The sequence below is a fragment of the Urocitellus parryii genome, chromosome 6 (genome assembly GCF_045843805.1).
Source record: "Urocitellus parryii isolate mUroPar1 chromosome 6, mUroPar1.hap1, whole genome shotgun sequence".
Classification (NCBI taxonomy): domain Eukaryota; kingdom Metazoa; phylum Chordata; class Mammalia; order Rodentia; family Sciuridae; genus Urocitellus; species Urocitellus parryii.
Window position 1 is genome coordinate 99,512,468 of NC_135536.1, and position 12,919 is coordinate 99,525,386.

A 12,919-nucleotide genomic window follows, 5' to 3' on the forward strand; every position below is an offset into this window, starting at 1 on the left:
TGCCTTTAAATATGTGCATTGCAAATGTTCTAACTGAGTTGCAATCCTGAAATGTTCTGAATGTACTTACACAGATGGCAGTGTGCGTGTAAGGAAGTGTAGCCTTCTCCACGCACTGTCCATTGGTGACATTCCAAACACACATCTCCCTAGAAGACATAACTTTGTATTATTCCCTGTCATTTCCACTCAATTGGCTGGAATAATTTTTGTACCACCAACTTTTTCTTAAGCATCGCACTTAAGCACAACCTGATCGTTTATGTGGCTTTTTGTTACAGATTACTGGGCAAGAAAATGTTGTGGTCATTAGCGAGGTTGACATACTGTATCTGTATCTTTTTGTTTGGGTAATTACACCCTGCCATTGCCTGCAAACCTTACTTTAGGGTCAACCTGGCCTACAACAAATTGTGGGGGTACAGCTATCACAGCCTGTGAGTGACAGTACAACAATCTTTCCATGGAAACTGCATCCTCTAGAAATGGTTTATTTCACTGAACTTAAACTACATATTCTGAAAAGCACAATACATCAAGGGCTGCATCTTTTAGAGCCAAGGTATCATTTTTGTAAAATCTAACAGCGCCACCAAGAGGCTACATATGGTCTATCACTGATATAGTTTCTTTTTATTTGAAATCATCCTTGTCACTCAATATTTAGAAAACTCTCATTGTTTTGAAAACTTTTACTTGTTTCCACATGTTACAAAGACACAAATACAGTCTAAAATGCAGTAATAAAATACACCCAGGTAGGGTAGTTTAAATCTATATGACTTCTGTTTACAGAAACAAGAAAGGCTATTTCAAAGTGGTTTGATAATATTGCTGTTTTGACATTTTTAACAAACAAAATTTTTATTGAAGAAAAACAAGTTTTACAGGCATTAAGCTAAATACTGCTATTTAGAATGAGCAAAATAGAGACTAATAACAGTAAATACTATATTTATGTGGTAATTTGAGGCTTTTGGGGGGGAGGGGGTCATAACCAAACACTAAAAATCAATCTTCTAAATAACTGGCTCTAAACCTGAGGTGATTTTGATCCCCTTGCCCCTTCCTTCACTTCCCAAGGACATTTAGCAATGTTTGGAGATATTTTCAGTTGTCACAACTAGGAACACACTACTGGCACCTAGTGGGGAGAGACAAGCAATGCTGCTGCATATCCTACAATGCACAGGATCATCTCTCACAACAAATGCTGGTTCAGTCCAAAATATTAGCACTGAGGTTGAGAAACCATATTCTAAGTATAAAAGGAAAATATTCAAGGCTTCTCCCCCTCTGTTTATATCCAACCTTATTACAAAAAGGTAACTTGAATAGGCATGTAACTATTAGAAGAGGAGGGAAACATGTTCTGAAAAATAAGATTGCAAGAAAGGCAGAAATTAAAATCATATAACTCTAAGGCAAAACAACTAATAATCCACCACAAAATTAAATAAATATATCTCAAAGGTAAGGAAATTGAAACTTAAGCATCCAACAATAAAAAATTTTAGTTCGACTAGGGATTTAAGTTTACTACCCATCTTTTTCAACTCTTACTATACATCAACAATCACCTATTTCAGAAAATTAACCTCAAGGATTCTAATTCCATGCATCTGTGTTGGGGTCCTGGTATGTGGGGTTTAAAAAAGCTCTTGGCCAGTTGACTTGTTCCTAGGTAAATTTACTAATTATTTTTTATTTCAATAAGAAGCAGAAGCACAGAGGAAATATCTGTAGCATACAAAATTTTAAAAAAAGCTGTTAAATTTTCACTGTAAGGCCTTGAGAAGGGATTTTTTTCCTTATTCAACTCTACAACCTGTCCTCAGTATACTCAATAAAAATTCATCAATGGATAAATGTATTAGCTGCTATTCTTCTATACATTTTCCATGTTTTAGAAATATACTATTTTTTCTTTGTTCTATTTATTTTTCTCTTATTAATGCTATTGTTGCTTTGCTCAAATTTCAATGTTGTAACTGGAGGGAGAGATAATAAACTGAATACTTGGTATGCCATCTTGAATTAGAAGTTTGTTGGATTCTTCAAACCCTTTTCCCTTGCCTTCCATTAGGCTTATGACTTTTCTCTAGTATGGTCAGGCTCCTCTTCTTCCTCTGTCTGCTTCTTAAGTGGTGATCCCCCTTAGGTTTTTGTCTTAGACTCTTTTACATTCTCAGACTTGCCACTCTTTCTGGGTGAGTCATCTATTCCCATGTCTTCAGTTACTGTAACCATGCTAATTGGAAGCTAGACATCTTCAACTGAGCTCTAGATTTCCACATGTAACTAGCTACTAGATATTTCCTCCTGGATGACTTGGAGAAATGCATACATCTTGTGTTCAAAATGAACATTAGTTCTTTATCCCAGTGAATGGTATCATCACTAGCGAATTTCCCAAGTTATTCTTGATTCCACATTTTTCTCACTGGCTGAATGTGGGGTATGTGCTACTCCAAATATGGTCTCTGAGCTAGAAGTATCAGAATATTCTAAGATTGTGTTAGAAACACAAGTTCTTAGACCCCAGCTCATATCTACTATTTCCTTGACTCCAGGAATAAGGCCCCCAAATTGGGAAACAAGCTCTGTGAGTGACTCTCACTGTGATGCACACTCAGGTTTAAGGTTCACAGTCTTAGAGGCCTGACAGGCCTAGAGTCTGCCTCATTCTCTGGTCTCATCTTTTTACAATGATTGAAAAGTTTTACTAATAAATAATAACTCTATTAGTGCCAAGGCTTTTTCCTTAAAATTTTTATTAAATATATATATTTATTAATATAAAATATTAATGTAGCTATATCAACCTTATTTTGGTTAGTACATATTTGATTAATTTTTTCCATCCATTTCTTTTAAGTTTTCCATGTTCTTATACAATTTTTAATTGTCTGACAATCTTTATAAGTTAACAGAGGGGTCTTAGTGTCATTATATAATTGGGATTTCTATTTTATCTTCATTTATTTCAACTATCTTGTTTTGTGCTTTCTATCTGTCTCATTTTCTTTGATTCTGATGTCTTTTTTGGATTAAACAACTTTTTCTTCTTTTTTAAACTGGAAGTATATCCCATTTCTTTTATTTTTATTTATTTTGTTTGTATAGACATACAATATATACATGAGCCTTGAAATTCTAAAGTTAATCAACATCAACTGAGTGCGGTGGCCCATGCCTGTAATCCCAGCTGTTCAGGAGGCTGAGACAGGAGAATTGCAAGTTCAAAGCCAGCCTCAGCACCTTAGCGAAGTCCTAAGCAATCAGCTAGACCCTGTCTCTAAAAAAAATACATATAAAAAAAGGGATGCGGATTTAAAAAGTTAATCAACATCTTTATTCACACGTAGAACAGCATAACATTTGGAATCTGGAATTGAAACTAGTCTATGCTGTTGTCAACTAAGATTAAGTGTATGTGTGGCGGGTAGAGAGAGTATATAGAAACAGTATGTCTTATAGTCTGGGTTCATTTAAATTTTCTAAAAATTTGCTTGTTTTTATCAATATTCTTTTTTTTCATTTCATAGCTTCCTTCTGAAATTATTATTCTTCCTACAGAAGTATATCCTTGAAAACTTCATCATTATGGAGGCATTATCAGTTGTGAATTCTCTTAGCATTTATACTATGTATGTCTGAGTATACATTTCTCTAACTATGATCCCCTGTTGCTATACTATAAACTCTGAGAACAGGTATCTCTTATACAACTATTCTGCTAGCTATTTTGTGGGACACCTGATTCTTTATTATTTTCTTGGTTCTTAGAGTTCAAAGGCATATAATATCCCTTTGGGTAAAAAACAAAAGAGGGCATTCTCTTACTTCTGCCAGTAACTCAATCCCTCATTCACAAATACAGAATGGACTCCACATTCCTAGTACATGTTGGCAAATAACTCTTCAGCAGTCAAGCTCTTCTGTTGGTAGGCTTCTTCTTCCAGCTATGTCCTCTTTTACTGGAGAGCCTTGCTTCCCTGAAACTTCAGGCAAATCACAGTCTATGTTCCTTTCCCTTTTCTTTCCCACCACTCCATTCTCAGTTGAGAGAACATGAAGAATGTAACTACTGAATTGTTTTGTAAAACTGTAATGGATAAGTTTACTTAAAATCTCAAAAGTAATTACATGAAAGCAGACAAGCAGCTTAACTTTTCCATTTCCAATTCTATTATTCTAGGTGTTTGTTATTATTCTTCACATAGTAAGGGGGTGACATTAAAATGTTTATCTTGGTCCCCACCCAGCAAGAGTATTGCATTGAGATCATAATACTGATTATATTCCTTGGGACCAAATCAAAAAGTACTCAGTCATTTAAGATCTAACTTTTCCTATATGTAAAAGGAACATGTTGATCATGGAAAATTTTTTTAGACCACAAGTCATACCCCATTATAGTCTTCAGAAAGGGAATGGAATAAAGAAGGGAACAAAGTTCCACATATCTTACCCATTTTCAGCAGCACTGACGACATATGGCTGTTTAGAGAAGTCCCTCGCTCTTGCTAAACATGTTACTGAAGTAGAATGACCAAATAGGAGTTCTTTAGCTGAAATCTGAAAATGATGAGAGGAAGCTTTCACATAACTAAAAACCGTTTGAAAAATAAAGACATCTGTTATGGTTTAGACATTAAGTGTCCCCCCAAAACTCATATGTGAGACAGTGCAAGAAAGTTCAAAGCAAAGTGATTGGATTGTGAGCATGCTAACCTAATCAGTGCCTTAATCTGCTAATAGGGATTATCTTGGTGGTAACTGTAAGCAGGTAGAGTGTAGCTAGATAAGGTGGGTCTTTGGGTATATATTTTGTCTCTGGTGAGTGAAACACTCTGCTTCATGGTGGTCTTCTCCTGAGCTGCTTTCCTCCACCATGACCTTCTGCCATGATGTTCTTCCCCAAGCAGAGTTGCTTGAAATGGTTAGCCCCAAATAAACTTTTCCTCCTCTAAAATTGTTCTTGTCAGGTCTTCTGGTCACAATGGCAAAAAAAGCTAACTAAAATAAGATTATAGTGTATATTTGTATTAAGAGACCCTTTTATATTATACTTTTTCTGTACATATATTTCAGGAAAACTGATACATTAACTCTCAAAATGCATAGAATAAAACGTAGGTAAAGCAACTGTGCTGTACCCAATTTTTTGTTTGTTTTGGTTTGGTATGCATCATGAAATCTAGATGATAGCCAGATCCGTTTTATAGTATCTAGGTTTTGAATACAAATAAGTCATGTTGATGTTTATGATATGTAAAATGTCTCCTGAATGACGGTAGCATATTAATGTGTAGAATGACGGTAGCATATTAATGTGTAGATTTCAGAATTTAAATGAATTTACAAAATAATAACACTGAAAATATTACATTTTTATAACCATTACACTATCTTATTAGTGATAGGAATATGAATTAATACAGCGTTTTGGAAAAAAAATGGAAATTTCTTAAAAAATTAAAAACAGAGCTACCATATGGCCCAGCAATTTTATTTCCGTGTATGTATCCAAAGGAATTGAAATCAGTAACTTGAAGAGATATCTGTACACCCATTTTCACTGCAGCATTATTCATAATAACTAAAATATGGAAACAACCTAAGTGTTCATCAATGGATGAATGCATAAAGAAAATGTGCATATATACATGTACATACATATATATATAGACACATAAAAAATATTATTCAGTCATAAAATAGAAAATCCTATCATTTGTGACAATACAGATAAACCTGGATAAGTTATTATGATAAGTGAAATAAACCAGACAAACAAAGACAAATGCTATATGATGTTAGTTATATGATGAATTCAAAATAGTCCAACTCATAGAAACAGAATAGAACAGTGTTTTACAGAAGTTGGAAGTAGGGAAGGAATGGGGAGATACTAGTCAAAGGAAAATGTTGAGTTATAAGAGGAATAGTTTTACAGCTCTATGTATGGCACGGTATGTATAGTTGGTAATACCATATTTTGGACTGGGGATATAGCTCAGTAGTAGAGTGCCTGCTGAGCATACATTGGGCCCTGGATTAGATTCCTCGTACTATACAAAATAATAATAAAAATAATGCTAACTATTATTGCACACTTGAAATTTAACGAGAGTAGATTTTAAGTGTTCTTACCACAAGCAAAAAACGGTAACTATATGAGGTGATATATGTATAGACAGTGATACATCTTGTGGTAAACAATTTATAATACATATGTACATTAAATCACCATATCAAACATGTTAGATATAAATAATCTTTATTTGGCAATTATACTTTCAAAAACCAAAGAGAAAAAGAGCTGAAATGTCCTTAATCATTGACCAAACACCAGGCCAGTGCAGAATATTCACTTCTAAGTTATTCCCTAAAATTTTTAAAGTAAACATGTTTCTTATTTATATCAAAAGTAAAAATCAAGAAACAAAAGTAAAGATCATAAAAACAAGACAAGCTAGAGACTGGGAGAAACATTTGCAAAATATATATCTGATAAGAAACTATTTATTCAAAATATACAAAGAAATTTTTCTCTTTGTGGTGCTGGGGATTAAACACAGGGCCTCACACATGCTAGACAAACACTCAATCATTGAGCCACACTTCTAGCCCTAAAGAATTCTTAAAACTCGATAATAGTAGAATGAATCACCTGATTAAAAATAATTGGAAGCAGACAACAAAGATTATAATCAGATGGCAAATGAGCATATTAAAAAGGTGCTCTACATCATCTTTCATAAAAGTAATACAAATTAGAACAAAAATGAAGTACCAGTAGACACCTAATAGAGTGGCTAAAATCCAGAACAGTGATAACAATAGGTGCAAGCTAGCACAAATGTAGAACAATAAGAACATGTATTTGTTGCTGATGAGAATGCAAAATTGGGAAGTGGGTTTATCAGTTTATAATGAAATTACACATACTATTACATAAAACCCAGTAATGACATTCACTGGTGTTTACCCAAATGAGTTAAAAAGTATTATCTACACAAAAACCTGCACACTGTTTACAGCAGCTTTACTCATAATTGCCAGAAATGTGGAAATGACCACAATGTCCTTCAGTAGATGAATGGACAAACAAGTCATGGTACTGCACATTAATACAATGAAGTACTATTAAATGCTAAAGCCATGAAAAGATAGAGAGAAAACCTAAATATATATTACTTAAGTGAAACAAGTGAATCTGAAAATTTTGTACACTGTATGATTCTAAATACATGATATTATAGAAAAGGCAAAATTATGGAGATTAAAAATATATCAGTGATTATAAGAGGTTCAGGGCAATGGGACATGAATATGGAGTAGAGGATTTTTAAGACTGTATATTGTACATGATACCATAAGTGTGTTTGTGTATATACACACACACACACACACACACACACACATATAACATTAAGAAGTGAACCGACTCTAAACTATAGAGTTTGGTGATAATTATGTATAGCTAGCTTCATTAAATGTAAACAATATACCACTATAGTGTGGCAGATTGATGGTGAAGGGAACTGGTATGGGGGGCAGAAGAAGTATATGGAAACTCTCTGTATCTTCTATTTAATTTTGATAAGAACCTGTTTTCTTCACTAAAAATATTTTAATTAAATGATTATTTAAAATACAAATATTTTTCTCCTGAATGAGAATCTTAATATATAAAATTAATGGTTAATTCTATCATTATATCATGTGTGAAAAAGTATATTCTTCATTATTTTGTAAAACAAGATCATAAAAATTAAACTACAAAATAGAAAATATATATAGTCTCTGTAAGTGGAAAATAACAATAATAGACCAAAAATTTTATTTGAGTGATTAGAAAATGTATTTTGGGTAACAAAAAAATCTATATTACAAATGAATTACTACAAAAAATACCATTGTGATTTTTTTCTGAGCTATGCAAAAATATATGTAAATGATAACCCAGGCATATCAATAAGGATAAATTATTCTATAATATAATTATTTCTTTCTTTCATATCTATGATTACAGAAATATTTTTTAAAAGGTCTATTGCTAGGCTAAGAAGGTCTTGTGGTGGAACTGAATCACTTACAAGATACATTCTAACTCTAATTTTTTTTCCTGGGAAGTCTATAAGGTTCCAGCTTAGAAAATAACATCCTATATTTTTCAAATCCTCACACTCAGTGGTGCATATTCCCATTCACTTAGTCTCTTTCCAGAGTATTAAAAGCCAGGTTAAGTACAGGGTACATCAAGAACATTTCCTTCTTTAAAGAAAATCTATTGTGGACAAAATATCAAAAAGAAATATTAGAAGCTATCATTGCCTATTACACAAAAACTTCATTCTGCTAATAAATCCCCAAAAGTATTTAATTTAAATAAATTGTGATAATCTCTGTAACCTCATTTTGCTGCTGTGAAGAATAAAAAAATAAATTCCACACCTATGCCTAGCTCTTGTCATGACATCGGGAGACCTTTACTCCTATTCATTGGATGTACCTCTATGCAGTATTTGGAACCTCCTAACCTCACTCTCAGGTGCTTCTAATAGCACAAATGGAAGACAGCATGACTTGATGAACATCTACTATATTCCAGGGACTGGTGAACCATAGACAGTGTTTAAATCCACATTTTACAGGTGAGAAAATCAAGGCTCAAAGAATACAAGTCATTTGCCCAGTATCACAGAGTTGGTAAATATCAGAACTAGACCTCAAATGAGATTTTCATTTTATCTTTACACACACTGCTGTTTTTCACTTTGTTTCACTTTGAGTACTGAACAGGAGGAAAATTAGATAATAGCAATACTAAGGGACTCTGAAAAGATGTTTACCTCATTTTTCTCTATGCTTAGGTGTGATGAGTATCAGCAGTCAATATCAGAAAACCCAAGTGAGGAAGTTTCTAGTACAAGCCACAAGCCACAGACATCCTCACTGGTGCACCCTACAAACTAGAGAGTTCTAGGAGCAGACCCAGAACATGCAGCATGCATAACCAAGGCAAACAATGAGAAGCCTAGGACCTGCAGACATTGTTCCCTAGCTCCCTTGCTCCCTAACATCCCACCCTGGTCAGGGAAAACTGAGGGACATACTTAATCTGCTACTGAATACTTGGATACTGCAGGATGTCCAGAACTCACATCACCTTCTTTCCCTCCCTATTACAATTTCCTAATCCCTTTAACTCTTTTTAAATAAATGATAATATTATCTTACCAGTCCTACCATCACACAAAATTCAAATCTGGAAAGTATACTTGACTATACCCTTTCAACGATACTACAACTAATTGGTTTCTCAGTTCTTTCCATTCTCTCTTCTTAACATATTCCCAGTTTTCATCTTCACTTCATCCCCATGGGCCATTGATTTGTTTCATGCTCAAAAACTTTCTGAACTAAACTACTGGAGAGGGCTCCTATGCATAGCCCCCTGTCCTTGGTCTCATCTCTCCTTTCTTTCAACATGCCCTGCACAACACTAGCCTGTGATATTCTACAATATAAACACAATTAAACATGGGAGTATTATTTCCTTACAGTAAACATCTTCTAATCCAGAATAATTGCCACTGTTTTTAATCTGCACACAGGGCTGGTTCTTGCAGATGCCATGTGGGGTCTGTCTCATCTATGACCTCTAATTTATCCTTCATGATCTACTCAACCTCTTTTATCAGTTCCCTGACAACTAAACGCTTACACTTGCTGCTACCACTGTCTGCACTCTCCTTCCTCCTTCTATTCTTGTGAACTCTTTAAAACTTAGTTCAAACTCAGTCTCATTCTTAGAAAGCCTTTTCCTTCAAAACTACAAGATACTACTTTATATATTCAAGTAGCTATTATTAAAAAACTGTTATTGGTGAGGATGTAGAAAAAGTGAAACACTTGTGCACTGTTTGTGGGGATATAAAATGATATAGACACCATAAGTATTTCTCAAAAAATTAAAAATAGAATTACCACACGAGCCAGCAATTCCACTTCTAAGTGTACAACTAGGACAACTGAAATCAGGGATGAAGATGTATCTATGTACATAGCAGCATAATTCACAATAGCCAGTGCAAATATGTATTGATGGATGAATGGATAAATGAAATGTGGTGTGTTGTATATTCACAATGGAATATTACTAAGTCTTACAAAGGAAGGGAACACTGTCACATGTGATAACATAGATAAACCTCAACAGAGTAAAATAAGCCCATCATGAAAAGGCAAATACTGTATGATTACATTTATGTGAAGAATGTAAAGAAGTCAAATTCATAGAGAAAGTATTACATTTGTACTAATCAACACCTTATTCACATTGCAAACTTTTCCAACAACATCCTCATGGTGAATTTCCAAATCACAAAACCAATACTATCCCCAATTTAAATTTTCTCAATGTCTCCTTTTGCTTTAAGTATTCAATATAAGTTCCTTCACTGGTCATTAAACCTTACATGACCAGCCCCAACCCATCTTCTCTCCTGGCCTCACCTCTCTCTGATCTTTGTTCACATCTAGGCTACAGCGACAGAAAGCTCTTTGTTTTCCTGCAGGCACAGGCTATTTCCTTAACAGAGCATGATCTAGTTGCCCCCAGTCCCTGGCTAATCTGATTCCCATTCCCAAATCATACCTCTAACCCTGAGTTTCTTAATATTAGTGTCATTATCATTTAAAATGGGGAAAACTCTTTGTTGTAGGAACTGTCATGCATACCCTAAGATGTTTACAGTAATTTCTTCTTTCAATTTTGACAAGAAAAATGCCAGTGGATATTACTAAATTTCTCTTTGATGGCAAAATAGATCCCTATTATGAATCACTGCTCTAACTCCAGGAAGACTTGCTACAAAGAGAAACATGGTATAACTTCCCAACTGTACATACTTGAAGACAACTCCCTACTTAGAATACCTTGTACTGCAACATACCTGCACTACATTAACCTAAATCCTTCCTCTACCATACTGAAACCTCCTGGGCAACCAGCACAGGTCTCATTTGTGTTTGAACTCATGAGTAACTAGCATCTAGCCTACATTAGAGCCTACATACTCAACAAATGTATGCTGAACAAAGGCTGGATAAATAGCAGGAACAAATAAAAAAGGATCAAGATGTCAACATTTCAAATGTCTTAAACTTAGAGTGAACTGCACATTACTAGGCAACTGCTTCAGCCAGAAAATAATAATACTCAACATTAAAAAGATTAAAAGACATTTAAAGCCATTTAGGAGTCTGAGTTTAAATCTATAACAGAAAATATATATTTCAAGATATATATGGCCCATAATTTTCAAAGCACAACTATTGCAATAATACTCATTCCTTCTTTCATGGGTGTTCATAAACATCAAGCCGAGCTTCTCTGCTATGTGGTTCTTGGCAGTCCTGTAGTAGAACTGTTCAGTGATAGGAGATGTTAATTAATTACACTATAAAATAGAATTACAATTAATTGTTAATTTAGGTTTTAAAGTGACAGACTTTAAAGGCTAAAAATAGTCTTTGATCTTTAAAAGGCTTCTTAATGAGGGCAGTATACTTTAAGTACATCATTAGTTTAAATGTACAAATTGGGTCTAGAGACTGCTAGAGTTAAGCAAATATCTATTCCAATATGTTAAATGTTTATGACTTGGGACAGAGACAATTAATTGCTAATCAATGGGCCAAATCCTAGGTGAGGTCAGGTTCTGAAATAGAAGGACAACCATAGTAAACTGGATTTAGAGCATTTTGATGTGATCTGTAACAATCACATGAAAGCAGAGACCAAAAGAATGGCAAGAAGGCCAAGCACAGTGGAAACACCCAGATAATTAAGATATTACTCATTTAGTTAGTAGCAGTTCTCAGGAATGCATGCTCTCTGTTTAGATTAATGAGCCATAATTTTTAGAATTATACTTACATGTCTATAGTTCAGTTACTTACCATATAATTCAGGATATAAAATAGTAAAACTCAGCATAACTTAAAGGGTGATAACATTTAGCTGGTAGTTAAGATTAGCAATATTCAAAATATAATTTTCAAATATGACCTTATTCCACCATATATCACTTTATTTTCTCTAAATTCTTAAGTAAAACCAATTTATTACTTTTGTAAGCATCTTTTTAACATTCGTGCAAACCATCCACTGTCACCACAGGTAGAAGAAGCAAGCTGTGCTTTACTATGTGAATGCTGTCTATTTCAATGCCAATAGCTTTCACTAACCTTTAGTTCAGGTGAAAGGCTCCAGAGACAGAGCTGCCCCTCCTGACTTCCGGTCACAATCGTCTGCTGGTCATCTGTGATCATGATGGCAGTGATGCTGTGGGGAGGGGCATTCTTTCCCCATAGTGCCACCACCTGCAGGGAAGTCTTCATGTTGGTGAATCCTGGACATACAGAGAAGGAAAAAAGTGTAAATGGTCATCTTTCATAAATTTGGGGGAACTGACCCAGTACAAAATGTATTTATGATGACACAAGTTTCCATGATATGTTTGCTTCATCATCAATTAGAGGAGAAAGTAGCCATCAGACACTGAAATTATTGCCATCACTATTCCATCAAAAAAGAATATCTCCTCTTTCCATTCTTGATTATTGATACTGATGAACAGAAAGATAAGAATGATCTTCCCACTGCACACCCAGTTCTTACTATTGCTTTATCCCAAGCTTCTTCAAAGTCCAGGTAGGCCTCTGAAGAACAAAACTGTCTTACATACCACAATATAAACTTCCTCTCTCCAGAAATATCACTTTATCTAGGCAACAAATTCCTGAATTTTCAATTAAAAAGAAAATCTCTTCCACAAAAATAGTGTTTCCTAGTACTGAAAGATTCATGTGTCAGTGACTGTCATGATTTCTGCCATAT

General features: G+C 34.3%; 1 protein-coding gene across 2 annotated transcripts in view; it reads right to left on the reverse strand.

Moving 5' to 3' along the window:
* Positions 1–12,420, reverse strand: part of Wdr72 (WD repeat domain 72) — a 193,031-nt gene extending 180,611 nt beyond the window's left edge. For both annotated transcript variants that reach the window (XM_026391947.2, XM_026391938.2), the window contains exons 1-3: positions 12,268–12,420; positions 4,475–4,581; positions 71–149 (exon numbers count right to left, since the gene is read on the reverse strand). In XM_026391947.2, the coding sequence (XP_026247732.2) occupies positions 71–149; positions 4,475–4,581; positions 12,268–12,420 (339 nt within the window). The remainder of the gene's footprint in view (positions 1–70; positions 150–4,474; positions 4,582–12,267) is intronic.
* Between the last annotated feature and the right edge of the window lie 499 nt (positions 12,421–12,919).